The 27,829-nt window shown below is 41.9% G+C and overlaps 1 protein-coding gene across 4 annotated transcripts in view; it reads left to right on the forward strand.

Moving 5' to 3' along the window:
* SULF2 (sulfatase 2) overlaps nt 1-27,829 on the forward strand; it is a gene marked incomplete at its 3' end in the record, with an annotated part of 263,555 nt that overhangs the window by 199,444 nt on the left and 36,282 nt on the right. For all 4 annotated transcript variants that reach the window (XM_081916767.1, XM_081916769.1, XM_081916766.1 and 1 more), the window contains 4 exons: nt 12,382-12,533; nt 15,290-15,459; nt 19,323-19,473; nt 22,409-22,584. In XM_081916767.1, coding sequence (XP_081772893.1) covers nt 12,382-12,533; nt 15,290-15,459; nt 19,323-19,473; nt 22,409-22,584 — 649 coding nt within the window. The remainder of the gene's footprint in view (nt 1-12,381; nt 12,534-15,289; nt 15,460-19,322; nt 19,474-22,408; nt 22,585-27,829) is intronic.

Consider the following 27,829-nt stretch of genomic DNA (forward strand, 5'->3'; position numbering starts at 1 on the left):
TAAGATGCTGTCTAGGTTTGTCATTGCTATCCACCCCATACCTGGTGCCATGTATTATTATTATTATTATTATTATTATTATTATTATTATTATTATTATTAATTTTAAGTTGTTTTAAGCTGTTTTAAATATTGTATAATATTTTAATATTAATGTTGTGTTTCACTTGTTGTAACTTGCCCTGGGTAAAGAGTGGGTTGTTGATGATGATGATGCACACTATATCAAACTTGGCATGGTGGGCCAAGTTAGGTCTGCAAACTGGTGGTTCCACACCTATATTTTGGAACATATAAACAAAATTTATTACAAACCTCAAGCTAATTCCAAACTAATAAAAAGCAAAACTCAGAAGTACCAAACACCTGATTAAAAGCACAATATCTATCATAATCCATAGCATAATGCACAAACTGAGCATCCAATAGTACAATAATGCAAAGAAACCTTATATCTTATCAGTTAAAGCAGAACAATAACATGATTGTACCATGCCGAAATGCTCCAAATAGAGGATATTTTGTTATTGTTGTTTAAAAGGTTATGAGCTATCTGTTTCATTTCTTCTTTCTCCTTCGATCACTGTAGAGTAAATAAAGTTCACTGTAAGCTTTTCTGATTTCTTTTTCTCTGTGGTCCCTGTAGAGCACAGAGTGCATTTAGGATTTCATCAGGGAATTCTCACGCAGGCAGAATCATTCTCAGCAATGGGCAATCATTCTGTCACCACCAGCTTAAAGAACATCTGTACAGCCACCAAAAATCAATGGATGATGTCATTGGACTGCTGTGTTGCACTTAGCCAGAGGATCAGAAAGCACTCTCTGAATGCATGTTTTGCATTCTTTCAGAGCGGGCCTTCAACACTTCTTTTACTCATCTCCAGCATTTGAAACTCCCATTGTTCTAAGCATGTTTTGCGACAAGGAATATCATTAGCATGAGCAGTTTCTGAGCTCTAGGTTGGGTGCATTGCTGCGCCTAACATTTCAGATTAAAACTGCAGAGTGGAAGGAAAGGAGGACCTTTCTCTGCCTCCTCACTTCCAGCCACTCTCTGAAGACTGGAGAAGAGACCCTCTTAAGAATATTGGGGGGGGGAGCAGGCAGGGGAAGCATGGCTTTGTTTTTTGCAGTCTCCAGATGAGGACTAGGCCATGTGAAAAATGAACATAAGATTCTAGCTGCAGTTCATTCATTTTCAGCTTTGAATTCTTCTTATTAAAAAAGTACACCTAGACATTCTGTTGTTGCACCCATAGCCTAGGTCAGGCTTCCTCAACCTTGGCCCTCCAGATGTTTTGAGACTACAATTCCAATCATCCCTGACCACAGGTCCTGCTAGCTAGGGATCATGGGAGTTGTAGGCCAAAAACATCTGGAGAACCGAGGTTGAGGAAGCCTGACCTAGGTTTAAGGTGCCATTTAGCTCCTAGCTTTTATATCTCAGTTTCTAACACTGCTCATCTCACTTGGCTTTCCACTGCAGCAGGTTTTGTAGTCACTTGGAAATGGGGAGAGTTGTGGGGAAAGATATCGTGACTGTTTCTTGCCCCCTGACTGCGACTCCATTGCCGTTGCTTCCTGCTCCACCACTACCACCAGCTGGTTGAGGTCCTTCTCCCTCCACGGAAGCTCTGCAGGAAGGGCAGTGGAAAGAGCTGCCAGACTAGCTCCCCCCTCTCTCACACTCAGGGATCAAAAGGGGGAGAGCTCTGTCTTCCATCCCTGAGTGCTAGCCTTCAACCACCCCATCTGCTTCATCTCCTTCATCAACCTCCACTCAGGAATGCTAAACCATGCCAGATCCTGCCGAAGCTGAGGGGCACACAACACCTTTTGCATCTGGCTCTTTCATCCCACAGCCACCATTTTGCATTTGGTTCCAATTGGTGGGCCTTGAGTTTCTAGTAAACAAACTGTTGTGTATCTCTCCTTGGTACAGCCCTGGTCAGAGATCCTGGAATCTGATATTCTGTTCCCTGCCCCACACTGCCTTGTCATAGTCCTCCTGTGCTGAATTGTTTTTCAAAAATTCAGTTCAACCCTCAGCTTAGATTCATAATGCTTAAAAAATCTTTGAATGAACTCCTGCATGGACTATTGTCTTTAGCCACTTCTCCTAGCTTTTAACATTGTATTTATTTTTACTTTTCTGTGGTCAGCATTGCAGCCAGATACTAACAAGGAAGCGCTTCTTCCATCATAAGTTATCTTGCAGGTTTTCCAATTCTGCTTTCCATTTGCTATTCCTGGCTCCACCTGAGTGGATGACTGCAGATGAATTTTGTCCACAGTGATCATCTTTTAACCTTTATTCCTTTATTTGCACTGTGGCATTTCTTTTCCCCATAGCAATAGCAGCAGAGGTTTCGAAAATGGAATGAAATCCAGGCAGATGCAGATGTAGCCAGGTTTAATATTGCTACTGCTACCAGCAGTGGAGAAATGCTACTTTGTGCGGTCAGGTGAATCAGCAGAAATTGGGATTCGCCCATACTTTGGAGAATGGGAGTAAGCAAGCATAGCATGTGGACAGCATTTCATTTTCTAGACCTGTGGGTGGATGGGTGTTTGAGAGAGCAAAGCTGTGTGTGTGATTACATTTATATCCCACCTTTCCTCCACGGAGCTCAAAATGGTGCATGTGGTTCCCCACCTCCCCATGTTATTCTCACAACCCTGTGAGATAGGTTAGGCTGAGAGACAATGACTGTCCCAAGGTCACCCTGTGAGGCTGAGTAAAATGTTGGCCACTGGCCCTGGTCCAACCACTACACCAAATTAGTATACAAATATGTACCCACTTGTTGCATTCATAAAAATGCTGGACATGATTGGGAAAAACAGGTTTTGTTGAAGACTAGAGAATACTTTGCCAGGACCCTTTCTGCATGAGTATTGACTGCTGTCTTTTAGAAAAATGCCTGTGTGATAAGAGGCAGCCAAATATTAAGGCTGTAAGGTCATATCTCCATATTTGATATATACAGACAGTGAGGAGTTGTTCTTGTGTGCCAAAGGACCCTACCCATATAGAGAGGTCCCTGTATTTTCTTGTGTGCTTCTGGAAGTTGGGCAGGAAAGCAACTTAAGTAAACATTTCAAGTTAAAAGTTGAAGGTTTAGTCTATGGAAGATCTACCACTTGCAGGCTGAGTCATCGGTGCATTAAAGCGTGGCCACTCTTGAACAGGGTGTGGCAAAAGAAGATTGAAGGAGGAAACAAAGGACTCATTGCAGTGAGGATTTATTGGTGTCAAAAAACTGTTTCTGCTAAAGTCTCCTTATGTAAACATTTACAAAAGGAATGATCTGCTTGGGTTTTTCTTTCTTTCTTGTTGGCTGTATCTCCTTCCAGGAGATAGCATTTAAAAGAAAGAATGTGACTTGGGAAGATAGGTCTGTTCCTTGTTCCTGGAGTCAAGAGTAACATGGCGTTCAAGTGGGAGCAAGGGAATAGCTGATAAGGAAGCAGGATCTTGGCATGAAGGGAAAGAGGTCAGGGGTTAGTAGGTCATTAGGAGGCTGGCAAGATGTTCATGGGACAGGTTAACTCAGCTTCTTCAGAATTTCCAACTGGCTTATTTTATTTTATTACTTTATTTTATTCATAAAATTTGTACACCTTTTGATTGTAAAGAACCACAAAGTGGTTTAGGTGCATTATATATCCATTCCCACAGCAAAAAGCCTTAACAGCCAACAAAAAGATTCAGTAATAAAAATTGCATAGGCATGTTAACACACTTAGAATTCAACAACATAAATCATCGGTGTTCTCCAAATGCATGGGGAAACAAAAACAGCTGCACAGCATTCCCTCAAGCCGGTCTAGCTTTGCGCGAAGCCTCCTCAGGGCACGGGGAGTCTTCATCCCCGTGCCCTGCGGAGGCTTCTGGGACAGCCCACGAAGCCTCCGGAGGGCAGCAGGATGAAGGCCCCCTGCTGCCCTGCGGAGGCTTTGCGCCGCTAATCCCGAAGCTATTACAGCGAGACAGAGTGCTGCGCAGCACTCCATCTCGCTGTTCTGGCTTCTGGGACAGCCCGTGAAGCCTCCGGAGGGCAGCGGGGTGCCTTCATCCTGCTGCCCTCCAGAGGCTTTGTGCAGCAAAGCCCGAAGCTAGAACAGCGAGATGGAGCACATATTTTCAACCTTTTTAGAAAAAGTTGTTATCTGTATTCAATCAGGGCATGACTGAACCCCCCCACCCCATCCTGGCTTCAGCACAATGGGGGGCATTTTGGGAAGAGGGATGCAAATAGTTTTTGCCCCACATACTAGCTGTAGGTTTTATTTTCCTTACTGCTATATGTCACTGATGCAAGCATGCGTAAGTTTACTATAAAATCAATTAAGCACAAAATGCAATCAATTAAACACAATGTGTTGTTCCTGTGAAATACTTTCTATAGGACCATGGTTTTTTTTTAAGTTCACCAGCCACTGCTAATGTATCTAACAGCGGATAATATTGCTAGAATAATAACTGAATTGTAACCTTTTGCAAATACTGTAAGTGGTTGATTGTGAAGGGAAGAAAATTGCTCAGAGTCAAAGAGACAAAAGGGCAAATAACGGAAGTATATTATCGAAGGTTGCAGAATAAGTCAGAGCCAGGAATAGGGACTCTGGTTTCTGAGTCACAGTTCTCTGTGCTGACTCCTAACCACTGAAACCAGATCTAATCCCACTGGGACGTCTCTGTTTATGCTGTATGCATTACAGCCGAGGTAAAAAAGAAGGCCTGAATTCAACATTGAACCAAGAAAGGGTTGTTTTATTCTGTAGCAAATAGTCCTAGAATGACTATTATAAATGATACCTGGAAGGTAGTTTCTGAAGCATGCAACATCAGAATTGTGCTGAGGGAGTCCTAATGGCAAGAATCTAACCTGTACAGCTCATTTCATGTGTATACTTGCAAAAAGTGGAACCTACAGGGTGGAATTCAACATAGTGCTAAGGGAAATGTTCCGTCAGCAGAAGGATTTGTATTTGCAGAATAAGATTTCTCCACCTGTCCTTTATGCCCCCTAAATCTGATCTAGGGGATCCTACAACCCTCTGGAGATTTTGGGAGGATGTGAGGTGCACATGGGGGAGGGGAATGGGAAAGTCTGTTGCAGAAATCCTTGCACTGGTCAGAAGCCATAGTAGAATGCTAGCCATTAATCCAGACTTGCTATGCATCCAGACCAAAAATCTTGTCATTCTTGTTCATTGCCTCATAACTAATATTGACATATTTTCCATGCATGTGTTTCTTCCTTTACATTCTCTTCCCCCACACCCCATGTTAATTTCTGTTTTTCCAGCATTTTATAGTAACTAACAAAACATGCTAGAGATACCCTCTCTGAATGGGGGGCAGGGAGTCCCATCAAATAAATTGTTCAGAAAGCAGGTCTCCAAAATCCATGGAAAAGAAATCAATAACAATATCCGATGGGAAACCCATTCAAGAAAAGGGGGATATGTGGAATATGTTATCATTCCTTACCCAACAGCAGTAAATTGCTTCATTAAAGCCTGACCCTTACCCAGTGAGTGTTAAGATAAATGGTTTGACCTTTTGTAGAAAACAATTGATCAGAATGGGAATTCTCAACTAATAGCCTATATCTTCCTACCGAAAAGTAGCAACAATAGATTTAAGTATCCTTCACTGACTCAGAATCCTTGGGGAGAGATCCACTAAAAGCTATACAGCTGATTGATTTATTGCTAAACTTGATTTTTACCATTGATGTGTATTGAAACACTTTCGTTAACATCATAGAAGTGCACGAAAACTTAATCTAAAAGCCTTTTTAGATCTAGTTTGGTTTCTGTCTTTAATAATTTTAAAGATGTCAACCATTCTTCACTGTAAGAAGCCAGCTGCTAGCCCTCCACACCTTCAGGTACCCCATTAACAATCAGATTCTTGTGAGGAATTAACATGGTTGGTCCCTCACGTGCCTCAGTATATTTGATGATGTATCCTGAAAAAAAGGGTGACAGCCTGGATGTATCCATATCTATAAAAATGAAGCTAAAGAATCAATACAAACATTTAATGCTCCCTTGCCACACTGCAAACCATTATAAGTCTATTTTCTTTCTCTTCCCCGCTTCTCCCTTTATTTTTACCTGAATATATCTTTGCTCAGTGTATTTTTAAATTGTCTTAAGAGGCTTCTCCTTTCATTTTTCCTCCATTGCTAATGTATTGTTCTGAAGGGATGCCAGCACCTGCCTTTAAAGAATAATGCTTTCTCATATTGATTTATCATTTCAGCCAAGAAGTAATATTTAGTTTGGTATTTGCAAAGAAATGGGATTCTTATCTTGAAGCCGTCGGAACAGTAAAAACCTAAGCAGGGTATTTGCCCGTTTGTCAAAGGCTTTCTGCAATCCATGTTAGATTTAGATCTTATGGAGACTGCATTACTAAAATAAAGAAACAGAAAAGGCTTTGTTGCATTATTGAACCCATGACTTTTTCGGAAAGATGATATAATTCCCTTGAGAATACGAGCAATTTATAGAAGCCTAAGAATATACTCTGGCCCTGGTGTATATGCCACATTCCCAGCTTTGATCTTGTTCTGCCATTAACATGCAGAACTGCTGTTGAAAATTTGGAAGGTGGAGCTACACGTTCCATGTCATTCTGTAGTGTGTGTTTTTGCCGGAGTTTCTTCTTGTGGCTGTTGCGAAATGCAGCTGTTGAAGATACAGTTTGAAGAAGGAAGCTGTCATAGGATGAGAGCTGTCATTTCCCCCACAAAATAATCACTGCCATCCTTCTGATTTTACCTCTAGTCAGGGAAAAGCTGCAGTTCCTCATGGTTCCTTTTCTCCACCCCACAGTTTGAGAGCTATTTTGAGTGGGGAAAAGCCATTGGAAAAATAGGAAACCCATCTCCTCCAGCATTCATCTTCCCCTTCAAATTACTGTTGCAGTGCCAAATTTGAATTTTCTAACACAAAATTAAGAATCATGGGAACTACATTGGACACATCATTGTTCTGTACTCACAATGACCCACTTTGTGTGTAATGCTAAGCTAAACCATGGCTTAGCATGAACCTGTGAGCTCCTGGAATGGAGATCATGGCTGCTGTGCTCCTTCCCCCATCTTCTTGTTATGCTACCCAGGACTAAGCCATGGTTTGGTGTAGCATGTCATTTGAACCTGAGCTCCTGGTTTGTCTTGCCAAGATAAATCAGGAGCTGTAACCAAGGATTACTCTTGAATTTACTGCTCACAGTTTGTCTGGATCAGACAAACCAGGAGCCCCAGGTTCAGACAAGCCAAACCATGGCTTAGCTGCAGGCAGCTTAGCAGCTGGGCGACCAAGGAAGGAGTGCAGCTACTGCTGTGATCTCCTTTCCAGGAACCCTCCACACTAATGCATCCACACTAAGCCAAGGTTTATGTATGAACTGAGCCAGGAGTAACTCAGTGAACTCAGCGAGACCTAGTGGGACAACAAGGAGAAGGGCCTATTTGGCTGTGCCCTTCGCTTATTGGTTGTGCCCTTGGCTGATTGTGATTCATTAGTTGTATTTGAAAATTTATTGTTTGCTGATGATGTATTAATAAGCGTGGTGCTGTGTTAGCATGACCTTGGTTGTGTCAGGTTTGGAGGCAAAGCTGGCAAGTTGCAAGGCTTCCTTATAGAAAGTGTAGCTATATAGTAGCTTAATCTGTTTTATTGAGGAAGAGCAGGGTATTTTAATGCCATCATCATCATCACAGAGGTGTCTGTGGAGGGGATATATTGATTGAAAATGTTTAGTCAACCAGATTGGTAGTAGGATTCCTCTTGAGGATATTTGGTAAGCCAACATGACAGTGATGTGGAATTGAGGACTGGAGTGATTATCCTGTGATACTATGGCTGTGGACAAAGCTGTATTGAATAAATGTTTTTTTTATTTAAAAATAAATGCAAGAACTTAAACAAAACCCTGGTTAAGCATACTCACCATTCTCAATGAACCATGCCTATTGCTGTTTCCAATCTGGAGACAAGAGCATTCTGGGAACTAACATGGAACTGGCTCTACATATCCTGTTTGGCTTCTCCAAACCTCATAATTTCTTTGCAGGAACAACTTTCCTTGAGTAATACATCCCAGGCACTCCCTAGTTACATTTTGCTCTGTTTTAGTCCTCAAATTTTGTTTCATCCCTGTTGCCCTTGCTTCAGATGCTACTCTAAGCTCCAGGGTTTGAAACGGGAATGAAATTTCAACTAAATCCTGTTCTTCGTGAATCCCGTAATCAGTAAATACCCTTTAGCATACATTTATGGAAAGGAAAGGGAAACTTGGAGCAGTGTTAGGTTTTCATACCTTAACTCACAGAGAAACATCAACCAACATTTATAAAAACATAGACGTCTGTGCTTCTTGCCAAAGTTTCTCCAGAAAGAAGCTACTTTAAAATGTCACGGTATCTTACAGTTCCTTGTGTCTGAAAGCGACTTCTGGGAGGGTGGAATGTTTGTGGTCAGAAGAACCAGTCAGACTCTTAATGGGTGGGAGGCTTCTCTTAATTGAGTTCATTAAGACTATACTGTCTCCTTTGTCTATTTATTTATAAACCCATGTTTTTCCTAGTGCGTCTTCCAAGTTTATTGCTAAATGGAACAAAACCAATTCTGTTTATAAAGGTACTTTTTACATAACATAAGCTGGGACCTTTCCAGAGTTAAGCAATCTTGTAAAATAAATAAATATTGTGGGCAAAATTACACATACTTACATTTATTATTATTATTATTTTATTTTAAAAAATAGCCCTGAGGTCTGAATGTGGCACCGTAAGTTTGTGAAAAATCTTATCAGCAGACACAGAACATAATGTAAAGGTTTCTCTGCCCACTGTAGGTAAGAGTCTGTGTAAATGGATTACATTTCCAGGACTCAGATAAATTATAATTTGTGGATTTTTATCCCACTGTTACATTGGACAGAGCTAACAAATGTAGAATGGCAGTATCAAGCATATTAAATGAATGAAACATGCAGCCCAAGGCATAGCACTCTGCAGAAATAATTCACAGCACTGGGGATCCACAAAGCTTGAACTGGCCTTGGTAGCCAATGACAATTTGTACTTGCCAACATTCCTTCTCTGCTGCTGGGGGAAGTGTTCATGTCTGTGCCATCTTGCTGAGCCTTGTGGGCAATGTGAGCCTACAACCTCCATCCTGAGCACTAAGCTGGGGTTAGCAGGCTTGTCGCTGTCCTGCTGAGCCCTGGAGCCATTTGGAAGCCAGTGAGACATTCATATTGCATTGTGCTGAGAGCCTCTTCCCTTCTGCAGACTCTAGAGATAGTGAGGGTGTTTTGCCAGATTTAAAAAGGCATCTGCCAGTAGTCAGCTGAAAAGTATGTTAGTGGACCTCCGTACAGAGACAAATGTAATTTTACATGACTAGCCTATCAAAAGGTGAAAAGTGTAAGGATATTTTGGGTGGTATTATGGCATCAGGTGCTAAATCTGCTTAGTATTTTGAAACTTAAAAAACAAAAACCCACCGTGTACAAGCAGTGGCAGTATATGGGACATCATGCTAACTTGGGCTAAAATGCTGCTGAAAAGAATTGCTTTGTTTTGCCATTGGGAGATGTTCTGTTCTCATGTGCCCAGCAGCTGCTCCAGCCAGAAGCTTAGAGTTGTGGCTCAGTCATTTATGGAATATTAATTCTCCATCTGTAAAAAATGGTTTTATTGGGTTTTGGTTTTTGTTAGGAAAGGTTTTAATTAGTTTTAGAATGGTTACTTTAGTTTTGTATTTTATCTCGTTTTTTTATCTTGTTGAGTGCTGCTTTGATGGCTTCAGGCTGTGAAGTGGTTTATACATTTGTTAAATAAATAAATGAATGGCAAGGAGAGGAGCAGAAATAGTGCCAGATGCAGCTGTGTTTAGTTGTGATATAATGGCGAGGCACGGAAACCTTCACGGAAAGGCTGTGTTCCAACCTTTCACTGTGGACAAGGATCAATATCCCAATCCGTCATCCCTAGATACTGAGGCAAGGAGAAGAAATCTACTCCACTATTCAATTACCCACACATTACTGTGGATTGCACTTAACTCTCTAAATATTGGAAGTGCCCCAGGAAGCAGAGTAACCCGAGAAAGTGTTTGATTCCACAGTCCTTTCTTGGGAGAGCATGGCTGTCCATTTATTGTTTTACTCCAGTATTCACCCACCTGATGCCCTCCAGATGTTTTAGGCTGCAATTTCCATCAGCCCCGGCTGAGACTGATGGGTGTTGTCATCTTAAACATCTGGAGGGCACCAGGTAGGTGAACGCTGCTTGACATCATAGCACCTTGGCATTTACTTTGCATGTTGCTGTTGTTTTAGTTTGGTTGGTGCAGATGACCTAATTAAAGGCAAAGGCAGTGTGACTTTAACGGTCAGAGGGCTGAACTGGAATTTGTTAGCACTCTTCTGGCTTTGCATGAACTTGGATACAAACTAGCTGTTAGGTACCTGTGCAAAATTCCTATGCCTGCCTGTGCAAGGTGACTGGAATTCTTGCATGGTATTTTAATGTATATTAGCTCTTTGCTGGCTGGCTGGCTGGCTGGCTTCCTTCTTCCTCTTTGCTGCTGGAAAAAGAAGTTGAGCATTGTCATGGAGTGGATGAGGAGATCTGCACCAGGAATGCCAACTTGGCCCCACGACCATGGGTGCCTGGGGCCATGGGTGCCATGAAGCATGCATGGCCCTGGCATCGAAGTTTGATGGGTGCTCGGGCACCCAGGGCCCCAGGGAGTTGGCACCTATGAGCAGCACTGAGAGGGCTAGAAGGAAGCTCTTTGCAGTAGCAGCTGTCAGAGCTGATAGTTGCTGCAGTCACTCTGCGACACTGAACACAAACAGTTACAAAACCAAAGTATTTTATTAGGGAGATTTAATCATACATTAAAAACAACGTGCATAAACAGCACATTGTTGTGTATATCTACTATCTCTCAAGGACTGAGGCAGAAGGAAACCAGTTTTGCTGCTTTGAAGCACCAACAAGAATGGTGCAGAGCACTGTTTGGTGATGCGATGCACTTGTGACATCCCAAAGAGCACACACACCCTTCTCCTTGGAAAAAAATGGTGCTTGGATATCTGGAGGCAAGAACATGTGGCATGAAGATGAAGGGAAGCTAGGCTTGGCAAGCTATCTGTCTAGCAGGCCCTTGTTTTTAGCTACACCTGTATGCATCTTTATAGAGACTATAGCAATAAATAGTGACATAAAACATAGTGGAGCAAAGGCTAGTGCATTCCTTGTTCACTCTTGGCTAAGATAGATTTATTAAGCAGCTCATAAAAAAACAAAAGTCTCTTAAAACAATTTCTGATTTGTTGGTGTTGATTTCATGACCTCTTGCCCATAATTTTCTGGAGCAGCCCATTTCTCTCTAAGAATACACAAAGAGGACCAAGAGTGGTTTTCTGATCCCACCTCTTTTGTACAATTGTAGTAACCAGACCAGATCTGCATCTGGCCATACAGAGTTTGGCAAGTCATGAATGAGATAACTGCCAGGAGTCCATTCACATTTAAGGGAGCAGCCCTAACCCACCTTCTCTGGCAGTATCAGTAGGTTGGGAGGCAGGATGATCAGGCCAGATGCAGTTGCTGAAATGTCTGGGCCTGGGCTGACTCAGCCCCTCTCCCTCCCCACTTCTGGAGCACCTTTCTTCAGGGTCTACATCCTGTAGTTGGAAGGGAGAGTGCCACACCAACAGGAGGCTGCCTTATCTGGGCTCAGAGACCCCTCCACCTAATCCAGCTCCCCCACTGACTCAGGTCTGGAGTCAGTGAGTGTTGAATTACTCTGTAAACACCAAGTCCCAGGAAGGACAGGCAGACTAGACAGAATATGCCTCCTAAGAGGATCTGGTCATTGAAAAGGTGTCACGAGTCATTTGCTGTGTGGCAGACAGGATTGTACAGAATGAATGCAATTTGCATGCCCATCATCACCTGAAAGGCGAAAAATGTAACTTTCCTTTTGGTAAAGTATTCCTTCCCAGTTGTTAGGAAGGGATCCTTAATCACTTGTTATAGGTGAGCAAGCCAATGGCCATTTGCAGCCCTTGCTGTAAATTTTCTGAGCAAGCTCTGAGTCCCTTCCCTATTCTGTTTCATGCTTAATGCACTGTTAGCGCTAAGTAAGTGTTAAAGCATCTGCTTTAAAATAAAATATTAAAATAAAATATGATTGGATAGGGAAAATATTATCACTTTGTCTGCAAGAGCTGAAAACTAAAGAGATCTATACCATAGCATGATTATCTTCTATACATTTATATGTATTGCTTTCTCCTCACAATGTCTCTTCTCTCTCTTTTGCTTCCAGCTTTCTTTGGGAAATACCTGAATGAATATAATGGTTCCTATGTGCCTCCTGGCTGGAAGGAATGGGTTGGATTGCTCAAGAATTCTCGTTTTTACAACTACACGCTCTGTAGAAATGGAGTGAAGGAAAAGCACGGATTTGACTACTCTAGGGTAGGCCTTACTGATTTATTTTCATTTCCCTCCGCCACAACTGTGGGAACAATATGGATGCTTTATGATTTCAGTCTAATTAAAGTATTTGTTTCATATTTGAAAGCTACTGCTGGTAATATAAACTGCAATCCATAAACCTGCTCCCTTAGACTGCACATTATCGTTTTACTTCTGGAGGGATGTATAATTTAAAATTTATTTAGTGACAGCAAGCAGTTCTTAAGCCGGTAAGCACTTCAGTATGTCCTACCAGCTGGGAAATGGATTTGATCGTAGTTTGACTCATGTTCTATTGACTGGTGTTCCCTGCTTTAATTAACACAGAGAGACATACTCTTGATCTGCTGCATGCATGTGATTAATTCTCTTTATTGCAAAATTGCTGTTTCCATGGTGGTGGTATGCAGATTTTGAGGGAGTCCTAAATCTGTCAGTAGTCCACAAACTCAGTTAGTGTTTGTCTGCAGTGTTATGAAACGGAGATCAGAAGTTCAAGTTCTGTTGTTCTAATTAGAAATCTGTTGGGTAGGTGGGTTGGGGGAAGCAAATGAGTAACTTTAAAAACACCTGATTTTTAAAAATATTCTTATAGGGTTACCTTCCATTATTAACAGAAAAGGATATAGTGGAATAAAGATATTTGACACCCGCTTTGTATCCAGCTAGTCAGAACTAAAACAGTTAATAAACTTGAATTTAAATAAGGGTTGTTAAAAGGTATGCTTCTGAATCTAAAATATCTGATTAAGGGCAAGGCAACTGCCTTTTAATGCATAATTCATTTCAAAGATTTTTCAGTCACATCGCAGCAGAGTGTGACAGAGAGACAGAATTCGGGATCTAGCATTTGTTCTTCCCACGTTCCTTCTCACAAAGGCACAGTATATGTTTTAAATGAATTACTCATGACTATCTCTGAGCCTTGTGTTGTCCATCTGTGAAATGGAAATCCTTCCAAAAATTGTTTTTACAGCAGGTAAAATAAATATGATGTCTGAGTTTGAGATTAGGGGGTAGGATAGGAATGAGGCACATACTCAGACCAAGATGTTTTGTGCATCTAATTGGACTTTCAGCAGCTGCGTGGTTAAATTGCTGTGCATAATAACAAGAAGTATCTGTATCAGCACCATGCTTGATGTGACTAAGTGTCCAAAAGTGGAACCCCTTGCTATCTTCTCCAAATACGCCTTTTCATTAAGTGTATTTCCTACTACCAGTGCAATAACATGACTTCTGAGAGATTAGTTTAATGAACCTTCATTTTGGTAGCAGCAAGTATATTTCTGTTTCCAAAAATATCTTCCCCGCTGACACTAGAATTAGCAACCCATTGGTTGCCCTTTTTGTAATAATCTCAGTAATCTCAGATGTCTGAGTGCCAAGTGACGTGTAATCAAAATATAACGCAACATTCATGTTCACTGACCGTCTCTGTCAAGTCTCTCCAGCATTTTATTACCATTACATTTAAGAAGACTTGTTCCATATAATACACACACACACACACACACACACACACACACACACACACACACACACACACGAATGTCTCAGATTAGTTTGATTCAATTCAGGGCTCAACAAATAACAGTGTATTTGTGCTCAACAAATAACAGTGCCCAGCACCCAGCTGAGGTGGCCACCTCACTCTGCCTAATGGGAGGGCCAGATTTAGTTTGATGAGGCCCTAAGCTACTGAAAGTAATGGGGCCCTTTATATGTCCAGCTGTCATTTGTCAACAACAAATTGTTGCTGTTTTTTGTGTTGAATACATGCTATGTCATAATTTATAGACCTAATGGGTATCTAAAGCCATTTGCACATAACAAAATATGTATTTTATCAAAGTAATTGTTGAACTGAAATACAATTAAGAAGAAGTATATTAATAGTGAAATAATTATTAAGCTCTAACTTAAAATGATTTTTTATTCATAACAAACTTAATAATGCAAACACATTGGCATTTGGCAATAACAAAAGTTTCTTTAGAAACACAATTTACAAAGACTCATAATTTTATAGCTTGTTTAGCTTATACGTAAATCTAGCACTGGTGCTGGAAGTTGGGGAGCAGCAAAGTTCTGGAAGGACAGAGCTGTCTGATTCTTTTATAGGGGGAAATCTTGATTCTTATGGGATGCGGGTGGCACTGTGGGTTAAACCACAGAGCCTAGGGCTTGCCAATCAGAAGGTTGGCGGTTCGAATCCCCACAACAGGGTAAGCCCCTGTTGTTCAGTCCCTGCTCCTGCCAACCTAGCAGTTCAAAAGCACGTCAAAGTGCAAGTAGATAAATAGGTACCACTCTGGCGGGAAGGTAAACGGCATTTCCGTGAGCTGCTCTGGTTTCGCCAGAAGCAGCTTAGTCATGCTGGCCACATGACCCGGAAGCTGTACGCCGGCTCCCTCAGCCAATAAAGCAAGATGTGTTCTGCAACCCCAGAGTCGTCCGCAACTGGACCTAATGGTCAGGGGACCCTTTACCTTTACCTGACTCTTATAGTGGAATTGAAATGCTTTAAATGGAGGTGTGGATGTGAGCTTGGTAACATCATAGGGAATTGTAAAAAACAAAATAAAAAGCATATTTAAAAACATACCAGCCCTTTACATTTGCAATTATTACAAAAGTGAATAAATCAGGATTTCTCCTCCCACTTCTAAAATGATTGCAGTGTCCCCTCTAGGCTCGTCGATTACTTTTAATGTCATTTTGCTGATTTTCCTTCTCTTCCTCACTCTTTTCAGGATTATCTGACTGACTTGATCACCAATGACAGTATTAGCTTCTTCCGAATCTCAAAGAAGATGTATCCTCACAGGCCAGTTTTGATGGTTCTCAGCCATGCAGCTCCTCACGGTCCTGAAGACTCAGCCCCTCAGTATTCTCACCTCTTTCCCAATGCTTCTCAGCACATGTAAGGAAAAGGCATCAAAGCACCAAACCAATTATCTGCATTTCCAAGCAAAGGCATAGCATTCCTGGGAAATCATTTCTGGATCATTTGTGCTTTGGCATAAGTTTATCGCAGGTAGCAGAAATGGAACAGCTTGGCGCTTTTCGATTTATAACTTGTAGAAATCTACACAATAAAATGAACAATCCCATCATTTTCCATTTGCAAATTTATGCAAATTTATTCCTTTTTGGGAAAGGCTTTGTAAAGAGAGTAAGGGGGAAAGAGAGACTGGGACTTGGGTAAATAAATATGATGAGGTCTGAATTTGAGATCAGGTGGTAGGATAGGAATGAGGCGCATACTCAGATCCTATGCACAATTACCTAGGTTCATGTGAACTCAGTGGGACTTATTTCTGAGCAGACACACATAAGATTTGTCCATCAGGTGTTTTACCTACACATATTTAAGCTTTTCTCCAGAACCTTGAAAACTAGGGACATGTGGTTGCACAATATTACACCCTTATAGTCTAGGTTTCTTGATGCAATCCACATTTCTTCTCCTCTGTATCCTGCTAACACAGAAAAACCAAAATGAGTGGTGTGAAATCATATCACCGCTTTCCTTCACTTGACTTCATTGGATGCCCCTTACTGAAGGTGTGTAAGAGGGTGTGGTCAAATTATGACCTCCTCTGAACATTTCATTTCTCTACATGTTGTACCAGGGAGAAGAAGAACAGACATGGAGTTGTCCCTTGCAGTGGCAGCCACGTGTCCCTCTTGTTATCTAATCTTGTCCTCCACAAGGTCTTTCTGCTCCTTTAAACTTAGTTGTATGTTGATGATATGCAACACAAACTTAGCTTGTGTGTTAACAGCTTCTTTTAATTCACTGCTCTGTGTGCCTCTGCTGTGTGAAGAAATCAAGGGAGCGGGGATGTGGGACAGAGCCTTCTTTGCAGTGGCACCCAAACTGTGGAATCCCCTCCCTGGGTTTTCTCTCTGTGTGTGTGTCGGGGATTTTAAATCACAAGGCAGGCAATAAATGCTCTGTAAATGCAGAATAGAAATGCCAATATAGACCCAATAGCAGTCACTGAAAAAATTTGACTTTGGTAGGAGAGAGGAGATAGTTTTCAGTAAGTAATCCTGAGTCTGCTCCAGCATATGTAAAACAATCACTTTTGGATATATAAAAAATAGGCTCGCATTTTATTTTATACCTGCAGGTTCATATCGCCAACATGTATTATTCTTTGCTTCAGCTGCTTAATAGGCATTTATCCATGATTGTTGGATAGTGGGTTTTTTTTCCAGAGACAACCACTACTGTTGTTTCTGTAAGCATTTTATTCTCATTCTCTCTCTCTCTCTCTCTCTCTCTCTCTCTCTCTCTCTCTCTCTGTCTCTCTCTCTCTTTTTCCAAGGTCAAATACAATCAGGATTTGTAGTGTAGCCCCCACCTCCAACTTCTGAATGAATTTGAAGTGGTTATTTTTGTTCAGTTTCCAGAATTGTTGTGCTTTGTGTATTTGGCCATAAGACGGACAAATCTGTTAAGTATAAGAGGGTTACGTTTGTAGTAATCAAAGAAGATCGTGGACGTCGAGTGGATTAAGCAGCAGGAGGTTTCAGATGAGCCAGGAAATCACAAAGCATACTGGAAAAGGAATTTGCCAAGCATTTTAGATTCGTTCAGGGCATTACATAGCAACAGTTTCCATAACCATCAGCATTTTCAAAGCGGCAATGTCATTATCCTGCCACAATAACATTCTGAAATCAGAGAGAACATTAACAATGTGGAGAGAATAATAAGCAACCTTTCCTCCCTGAAAGAAAAATACTCTCTTCCCCATCACAAAGCACTTTTTGGACTGCAGCCTTGATATCAAAGCTTCCCACTTGTTAAAACACAATGCAATTCACTTTAGCATGTCTTTCATACACACACACTGAGCACATGGGGCAACCCTGAATATGAGTAATGTTACAGTAAGAGTGCAGTGTTACAATAGGAGTTGTGCTCCCCTCTCGCAGCATGTTCACAACAGCCTCACCTGCCAGCTTCATTCTGCACAGACCCACAAGTACACTCTAAATTTGCATGCATAATTATGGATGATACTGCTCAAGATAACTTCCCAAGGCCATAAATACAGCACCACTGTAAAACTCAGCTGATTAATTAAAAAACAACAACGAAGAAACTTGAGCCTGAAATACAGAAGCCCTTGCTCTGTTGACTAGGCAAGGGCAGAAGGCCGGGTATTTACACTAGACCCTGTCACTCCAGAGACTAAAGTCTGGTTGCCAGTGACTGGTGCCAGTGATGCACATCCCTATTCCCCCTTTGCACCTAAAGAAGGCTTTGAGGTCTGAGTTATAGTAGGAGTTGTGTAGCTCACTAGGACCCATTTTCTGGTCAAGGGACACCCAGTTTGAAGTCCAAAGCCCTTGCCTATCTGACCAGACCAATCTCCAAGATTCTGCAGAACCAGACTCTGGAGCTAGTTAGCTTTTTGCTGTTGCCAAGTGGGATGGGAATTCCCTTTTATAGCTCCTGGGGTGGGAAGATCCCTACCTCAAGGCTACTTGCTCAAGCAAAGGAAATTGTAATAGCACCATCTAGCTTTTTTTTTTCTTTTTAAAGACTAGTATAGAGTAGAACATCATTTTAAAAGCTGGCTATTGGACTGAAGTTATAATAAGCATTTTAATGCCCATAGTTTCCTGCTAAATGCTCAGGTAGTCAAGCTTAAATTCACCACAGATGCTAAATAACATAGTAGAGACTCTCCAGCAATCTGGATAGTTATTGTTAAGGAACCTGCGTGAGCCACAATCATCCGTGCAGAATGAAATTGGAATAGCTATGTCATTCTCATGCTCCCCAGTTAGAATGTTAGCTGCCTAATGCTAAGCTGCTACAGTTGAAATATATTCTCATTTACTCTGAATGATACTTGCTATTTCAATAGGCTTCAGTTTGAGCAGAGCAATTTTCCTGTTCCCGGCCTTTAGATAAATCATAAAAGAGATTTATAATGTTTCGCCGTCTACCATGGAGAATGTAATCCTACCATGGAGGGTTATTCCCAACAGGGAAAATTGCCACCCCTGTGTGCCTCAAACATGCTTAAAGATAGTAGAAGCCAGATCCATTTTCAGGGAATTAACTGTATTTGCATTAACTTGGGTGTAGCAAGATAGCAGCTGGGCTCCTTAGCTTGGACCCTAAATTCTTCCATTCAGAATTCCATTCACAAAATGAGGTCTTATTGCCTTCACTCTGCAGTCACTTGGGCTCCCCAAAGGTTGGGCCATCCTTAGGAACAGAACAGCATACAGTGTAAAAAGCTGTGGATGGAGAGGGAGCATCTTTTAAGATTTGCCTCCTGGCTTCTAACAGGCTAAGTAAACAGAAGCCCCCAAACCTTCTTTTGAAAGTGGAAGCTGTTGTTCTCAGGATGCTGAAATTGTCAGGACAGAATGCTCAATGCAATGGATAGAATTCAACATCATGTTCTTCCAGTCCCATCTGTGCAAGCATTCCAGTTTACCAGATGGCGCGATACCCTTCTCCTCTCCCTCATTCGCCATTCTGGGGGTTCTCCCAACCCCCAGAGACAGTTTTTGGGGGTGCAAGGGGGGGAGACAGGGGGAATCCTATTGCACAAATGGAAGTCCTTGTATGGGTCTTCTGCTAGTGGGACTGGTTAGATGAATCCTGCCCTATGTTTGTGTAGAACTTGTGTAGAAACCCAGAATACACATTTTAGGATGGGTGGCATGCCATGTTTATTTTACTGACAGTTAATTCTCTCTCTCTCTCTCTCTCTCTCTCTCTCTCTCTCTCTCTCTCTCTCTCTCTAGCACACCCAGTTATAATTATGCTCCAAACCCAGACAAGCACTGGATAATGAGGTATACTGGCCCCATGAAACCTATTCACATGGAATTCACCAATATGCTACAGCAGAAGCGCCTTCAGACTCTCATGTCTGTGGATGACTCTATGGAGGCGGTAAGATTTATTGCAGGCTTCCTCAACCTCGGCCCTCCAAGTTCCCCAAGTCCTGCATACACGCCCTACTTTTCTATCCTATCCAAAACACGAGTATAAGTGTTGCCAATATAAGCACAGATGCACTTCATCACAGGGCCTCAACTTCCCCATTTGGTTTATAAGGTTTGAATTGCTCTGGGCAGAATGGTAGCACCAAGTCTCCATCCCGACTTCTCTTCTTGCGTGTTAAGAGGGAGCCCATTTGGTAGGTAGTTTTGTCTCTCTTGAAAGTTCAGGAGTGGAAACTCAAGAGAGGGCATACTCTGACATTGCCTTAGCTGTGGAATTCCCTCCCCACAGAGGTGTGTCTGGCATTTTCATTTTATAGCTTTCATCATGTGTTGAAGATGCATGTCTTTAGCCTCTTTTTGCACCTTAGGACTCACCCTATTCTTCTGACTGTAAATTGTACTAAGTTATTTTAACGTTATTTATCTAGGTGTTGTTTTTTAATGTGTTTATATGCTGCTTTCTTGGCACCGGTTTAGAACAAATTAGACTCACAAGTAGAGTGAGTCCCAATGTATCTCAAATTTCAAAGGTGCATCTTCAGCTGGTCAGTGAAGGTGCCGGGTGCACCTTTGTGTGGAAGGAATTCCATAATTTGGGGGCTGCCTCCGAGAATACCGTCTCCTGGGTCATGTCCCCCACCAAGCCACTGAGGGTAGCAGAACTACCAAGAGGCCCCCCCCCTGCTGATTGTGACACCCAAGAGGGTCTTCAGGGAAAGAGGTGGTCTTGTGGTTCAGGGCAGGTAAGAAACCCATTTTATAATAATGATAGTGCTATAAAATATTCCAAATAGTGAAACATCCTAAGTTGCCTGCTATAGTTGCAAACAGTGCATAAAGGGGAAATTGTACCAAAAACCTTGCTTTTTGTCTTCAATAGTTCTCTGTTAAGTAATATGTACTTAACATACCACCGTTTTTCCTGGTCAGTGTGATGTGCCGGAAATGTGCAGACAATGCTTAGGCTTGATGCCCATGTCAGCCATAAGCTTCTTGAGTAGGAAATGAATGTAAAATAAATGGACTCAAATCCCCCTTTTTGTGGATGATGGTCCAATGATGACACCTGAGCCCAGCAATATCCATAGTCTGCAAACTTGGAACACTTTTTATGGGGCAAACTTTTGGAAATAGCTCTGTGATAGACCACATGTGGTCTCAGGTTCAGTCACTGGTATGTGCAGTTAAAAAGAGCATGAGTTGGATGTCCAGGAAGGACTCTGCCTGCTGCAGATTTGGAGGAGGATCCAAAGCTTTGTGTGAGAAAGGTCCCAGATTTATTCCCTGTCATTGCCACGGGAAAGACCCCTGTTTGGAAACACTAGAGGGTTCCTGTAGACAGCACTATTTTCAGGAGATAGTATTGTAGATAGTACTGAGCTTGGCTGACCATTGGTCTGGCTTGTCATAACAAAGCCTGCTATGATCCACCATCAGGTTGCTTCATAAGTCCAGTTATCTTCTATAACACACCTCTTATTGGCATCTTGTTTGACCTTAAGCCTGTGATATTAGAACAAAGTAAAACAAACTGTTCCATCAAGACATTTTGGCACCTCAGGCAGACCCCAAAATGGCGCCCTTCTCCACACCAGGGAATAAGGAGTGAGGGAAGATCTACATCAGGAACAAAGGAGTGAATAAAAACCAACATTGGGATCTGCTGCCCCTGTGGATCTTGCCGCCTGAGGTGATCGTCTCACTTTGCCTCAAGGGTGGGCCGGCTAGTTGTGCTTCTGTGCTCTGGCAATATTCATCCTGACTGGCACCCTCTGTGAAAATTGATGGGCTTGTTTTCAAGCCTGCAAAGCTGCCAGTCTAACATGGAGGCAAAACAATTTATTGCTGCTTATCTCCCAGCATTCCTGCATTTTGTTTGTGATTTAAGTATAATGCAGGCACCCTGAGAAGACAAGGTTAAGATTATAGGTAGGCCCTGCATCAGCCTGTTTGTGATTATGGTGATTACTATTACTGCTGATTGGTGGTTTGCTCTGGGAAGATATAATCTCTCTCAAGTGCTACTACATACACTTGGAGAGGCTTGCCATCAGTGTTGCAGCTTGCTCAAATTGATGGCTTGCTTTATTTTTAACTTCAAGTCAGCAAGCTGGGATTGAAATTGTAATTATAAAGAGGCTCAATGAATTTTAAAATGCATTCAGCTAGTCAAGCCTAACCTTATGCTTTGTCACAAGTGCATTCCAAAAATAGTTGTGGCTTGACCTGCTTTTCTAAAACAAACAAGGAGGTATCTGGGTCATCATAATACGTCTCGGTTTCCCCTTTCTGTTTCCCATAGACAGACAGTGCTCAAAGGAAAGCAACTTTGGAGGAAGATGTGTTAACACAGGGTGCACAAAACTCCATAAAATTCAGGACCCTAGAGGGGGTGGCTTTAACCCTTTACTTCCCCTGCAGTACTTCTACTGTGGTTATTGCCTTAACTGCTCATGGTTTGCTGAGAGGTATTGTGATTTGTTTTCTCCCAATGCAAGCCAGGAGGAGTGGGGAGGAACCAAGCAGCTGCTCATGCCCAGTAAACAATGGTTTATGACAATGTAACTTGCAAATATGGCCAACTATATGTCATGATTTCTGACTCATTGCAGTTCCTAAATTTGATTTTAGATCATTCATGTTGCCTTTTCAAAAAACAAATGCAGTCGCTATCTCAGTATTCCCTTGCAATAGTTTCATGTTTGTTTTTATTTATTTTTATTCCGCCCCCTTCTCTTCAGCTGAAAGGGAGCAGCTTGCGCAAAGAGCCAATATATACATTCCCCAAGCTTTTCACTGCCCTTGTGTCTATATACAAGATTATTGTGTAATACCATACTGTTTTGTTCAATCCAAAATGTTATGCTTCTGTTTCATTTCAGATTTACAATGCATTGGTTGAAACAGGTGAACTGGATAACACATATGTAATATATACGGCAGACCACGGCTATCATATAGGGCAATTTGGGCTGGTGAAAGGAAAATCCATGCCGTATGAATTTGACATCAGAGTCCCCTTCTATATCCGCGGTCCAAATGTGGAGGCTGGATCCTTGTAAGTTCATGGGGCTTTGTGGCATTGGAGTACTTAAGAGAATCCTGCTCTGGTTGGTTCTGTATGGCCTTTTGTAAGATGCTCTGGAGTTGGCTTAGTTTCAGCAGTAAATCTCATCAATCTTTTTTCTCCTCGCCACCCTCTGCACATTTATTTACAGATAATTTTAAATGCAAACTCTTAAATGTCTTTTTCTTTAATGATAAGGAAAAAAGAAAAAAAAAAGAGCGAAGAGACAGGGATCATCTTTCTCCAAAACATTTATGGAGCAAAGTATGATTCTCTAAGGTTGTGCTCATCTCTTTGGGGAAAAGGACTTGATTTCTCATAACCAGTTGTGTTCCTCTCTCCATCAAACTCTTTATTTTAGTGCAGGATGAAGAGCAAATTTTCAGTGTCAATTTTTATTCCTGCATACAATAATGTGCTGTTAAGGTGTAATATCTACCCTTGCCCAAGCAGTCTTCAATCATGCAGTGAGGCCTTCCCTTCCTCTGCAGCCCCCCTGCTCCAAATTCAGAGCAGCTTTTGGGTGGAGGGGACAGGAGAGAGGAAAGGAAGGGGAAGTCCTGTTGTAGGAGTGGAAGTCTGTTCTGATCATGGATGCATATCACCCAAAGTATTTGCATTTCAGTGGAATTATCTGTATCAAGGCTAGAGGTGCAGCCAAAACACCCCCTATCCCAGATCCATTCCCACTGTCTTCCTAGCACTAGACAGCTCACATACATGTTACCTCTTGCACTGAGAAAGGGGGAATTTAGACTCGTGTGAAATTCTGTATGATCTTCTGAAGAAATGTGAAGTCATTTCCTTTTGTTTAAGTTTGACGGTGCAGTCTGTGAGGCTTCCAAATAATAACATTGTGTAATGTTCACAGCCTAAGTGCATAGCTGTCATTAGAGGTTAATTAAATAATACAATGGAATCACTGTTAAGAAAATGAATGCAATATTTTCTATATGTTCCTCTTCCCTTGCAAAAAAAGAAAAGAAAAGAAAAGATGACTCATCTCCTTGGTTTACCCTTTGTCAGTGACAGACAAGAGTACAGAGTGTGACTGTTAATTAAAATTGTAACTTTGATCAGCTAAGAAATTATGTAAATATACCTTCTAAGTAATTATTTTAATAGCAAATATTTGCACCAAAGCAATTATTTTGGACACAGTGCCACAATATGCGTGCTTTAATGTATACCACTATGTATATATTAGCATAATTAGTCTTGTACTTTTCCACCCATAATACTTTCCTCCTTTTAATATAGAAAAAGTAATGCAAGCCAACAACAATATTGCGAACATAGCAAAGCAGCAACAATCCCATTTTAAAATAATAAAAAAGAATATTCTCTGGGTTTTGAATTTAAATGAATTTCAACCATCGAAGCAGAAAAAGGGAAGAATGCTTTCGTTCTGAAAAAAACACCACTGGTATTTCCAGTGCAGCAGGACAGCTAAAAGAAAACCCTACAAAACAAACATGGGCAGCCTGAAGAATCAGGTGATGTTATAAACTCCGTGCTATAAGGAGATTATCAGAAGTGGTCTGCAATGACATATTTCAACGATTATATGATTATTGCAATGAGAGCTGAGATTTTCCTACCTATATCAGGGACAGACTTTGCTCCTTCAAATTTCAACAAAACCCTCTGCAAGGCCAGAATTCAGCACCCTGCACCTCTCGCCTTTCATTTTGCTCAGTTCACTATGCCATAGTTGCGACACCCTGCAGCGCCCCCTGGGCTTGGCACCCAGTGTGGCAGAACCAGTTGCACTGCCATAAATCAGCCACTGCCTGTAGGCTTCCCAGGACAATTTTGTCATCTTTTGCAAAGCACACAGTAGGTTTGAAGGATGTGCATATATATCCAAGCAGCTCTTGTCTCCCACAACTCATCCTTCCCTGTGGTTTCACACCCTTCCCTGTCTACAATGAGCTATGCATAGGAACATAGGAAACTGCCTTATATCAAGTCAGATCATTGGTTCACCTGTCTCTGTATGGTTGACACCAAGTGGCAGTGGCTGTCTAGGGTTTTGAGCAAAAGTCTTTCCCAGCCCTACCTAGAGACATTGGGGACGGATAACTGTGTCCTTTTGTACACAAAGCAAGCGCTCTTCCACTGAGCTGCAGCCCCTCCTGGCTAGAGTTGCACCCACTTTTTGTAGTCGCTCAGTAACTCTTCCATTTCTGTTTAGTGCACAGGCACTAGGCAAAAACGCAGGGAGTTGCTATCTTGGCATGCCCGTAGCCAGTGCTTTTTTTCTTAAAAAAAATGTTTAGGGGTACTCTCATTTTCCTACCCATATTGAAATACTGCCCCTCAATGAGGCCAAACTTAGATTCACAAAATGTTTAGGGGTATGCGTACCCCTGCATCCCCACAGAAAAAACACACACTGCCCCTAGCCCTGAAAGCATGCTGTTCTTCATAGCTTCTTTTTAGATCCTGAAACGCCCCATCATTTTAAATCGCCAGCCAATTATGTTGTGCGGAAGCCTCCTCATTCAGGGCCTTCTGAGTGTCAAAACTGATTTCTAAAGACTCAGTAAGTCAGAGCTTATCCCCATAGAGAAACTGGTTCACGCACACTCCAAAAGGTGATGTATGAACTGTAAAATTGGTACAAGCATGGCATTTCTGTTTCCATATGGAGGGAAACGCCCACTTCAGTATCAGCTTTGCTAATGTGAGCTGCACCTTCTATTTTTCATATAAACTAATCATTGGCTGTCCCCGCTTATCAAGCCTGATTTAATAGCAGTTGCTGTAGTGAGGTCTCATTACCATAGGTTCATTACTTTTACCCTGATGTGCTACACTGCATTAACTAGTAATTAAAATTAAGCTGCACTTGTCAAGCAGATGAACAAATGTATTATCTTCAGTTCTTGTCATTGTTTGTTTGCTTTTGAATCCAGTAATTCACAAGCGGTCTCATTCATTGCTGCAAATTAGAATGCTGCCGCCTTGCTGTGCTGTGTTTCTGAGCTGGAAATCTGCGCAGGAGCAGAAAACTATCCATATGGCTCCGTCTTTGAACTGTAATTTCTCCTTGTAAATTATGGCAAGTGTGTTCTTGTCCTCAAAGATCCATATAATTTTGTTTGTTTGTTTTTAATGCTTAGTTTCTTTATTTGTTCTTCTGCTTGTATTGTTTTTGTAAGTACCTTAATTGGAGCTAGTATCAGTTACTGATTTAAGGACTGGGCTATGAATCAGGCCCTGGTTTTGAACTTTGATTCTGCCATGAACTCAGCTAGGTGGCCTGAAACAAGGCACCCATGTTCTTTCAACCCCAAGTCCTCTGCCTCCCCCAATTTGCAGTATGGATATGATAACAATGAGCTACCCTACAGGATGGATTTGAGGGATATAGGATAATGTATGTAAAGTGTAGCACTCTCAGATGAAAAAAATAAATGCCAAAATGTATTATGTTTGTGATGGCCAACCAGTGGTTTTTGACAAATAAGTCTGCTGGCTAAAAATGCAAACAAACAACCCCCAAAACAAATAAGGGCTGGAAGAGGACTATTTATACTGCCTTGAGCTCCTTGGAAGAAAGGTGGTACATAAATCTAATAATAAAAAATATAGAAGTAAATAGTATTCCTAAATAATTTCCTAAAGTGGTAAAGGCATGGATCCTGAGGAAAGCCATCCTCTTTGTGAGTATTAGATTCACTCATTGGTCAGCAGTTTGAATCCCCGTGGCGGGGTGAGCTCCCATTGTTCAGTCACAGCTCCTGTCCACCTAGCAATTTGAAAGCAAGTCAAGTACAAGTAGATAAATAGGTACTACTCCGGCGGGAAGGTAAACAGTGTTTCTATGCGCTGCTCTGGTTCTCCAGAAGCGGCTTAGTCATGCTGGCCACATGACCCGGAAGCTGTCTGCGGACAAACGCCGGCTCCCTCAGCCTATAGAGCGAGATGAGCATGCAACCCCAGAGTTGTCCGCAACTGGACCTAGCAGTCAGGGGTACCTTTACCTTTTACCATTGCTTAGAAGGTAATGTTAAGGAGAGTTTATAAGTGCATGTGCAGAATGCCATGACTAAGTAAGCATGCCTCTGGAATATCCACTTAAATCCCTACCCTTAATGACAAGGAGATAAAGTGTGGATCTCACAGGTTTGGAGAAACTGGTGAGGAAGCTATGGTCTTATCTGAGTGCTGAGGAATGCTCAAACTTAGTGATGTGTTAAGAACTGAATAAGCACAACCACCAATCCCACCTTGCAGATGTTTGGTGCTAGAAGGGAAATTTTCCAGGGGGGTGACTCTTCTATTCATTTGCACCCTAGGGAGATTTCCTTTTAAAATTTATGCAAATCTGATTTCCTGGATACTGAGTATTAAGCATTATTGCAAAATGAGCTTCCTTTACTATTAGTTCTGTTTTTGTTTTGTTTACCTTTGCTTGCCTGGTGTCTGTTACCATCCCCCTGCTGCCATCTACCCTTCAACTGTCTTCTAAATCTATCCCCAGTGGGTAGTGGGATGGGCCATTTGAACCTTTGATCCTCCAGATGTTGTTGGACTGCAATCCCTCACCATTGGTCATGCTGGTTGTAGCTGAGGGGAGCTGGCCTCCCAGCCACATCTGGGCAGCCAAAGATTCCCTGTTCCAAGTGATGGTACCATAGCTCAGTGGTGAGATACATGTTTTGTTTGCATGCATAACTCTTGGGTTCAATCTTTGGCATCTCTGGTTGAAAGGATCAGGTGGCAGATAATGGGAATGGCCTCTCTCTCTGCCTGAGACCCTGGAACAGACAATATTGCAAGCAGTGGGAACAGACAATATTGCACTAGCATAGAAGGACCAATAGTCTAGTATAGTACAGTATCTGCTGTTGCTTGCACAATCCCACTTCAGTGAGTGCCAATATTATCTTTTACACTGGGTTATCCAGTGCTAGTCCGACTCAGAGGAGACCTGTAGAAATTAATAAAGCCAAGTTATTAATGTCCATTAACTTAGAACAACCCACTGTTTCCTAAAACTGCCAGAGCAAGATTCCCTCTTTGGTAAAACCTGAACTACAAGACAAGGATTGATTCTCAAAATGGTGGAGAATTGTAGAGTGGGAAGGGACCCCAAGGGTCATCCAATCTAGCCCCCTGCAGTGCAGGGATCACAGCTAAGGAATCCTTGACCGATGGCCATCCAAGCTCTGCTCGAAAAATCTCTAGTGAAGGAGCGTCCACCACTTTCCGAGGTAGTCTCCCC

The sequence above is a fragment of the Podarcis melisellensis genome, assembly GCF_964234715.1.
Source record: "Podarcis melisellensis genome assembly, chromosome: 6".
NCBI classification, from domain to species: domain Eukaryota; kingdom Metazoa; phylum Chordata; class Lepidosauria; order Squamata; family Lacertidae; genus Podarcis; species Podarcis melisellensis.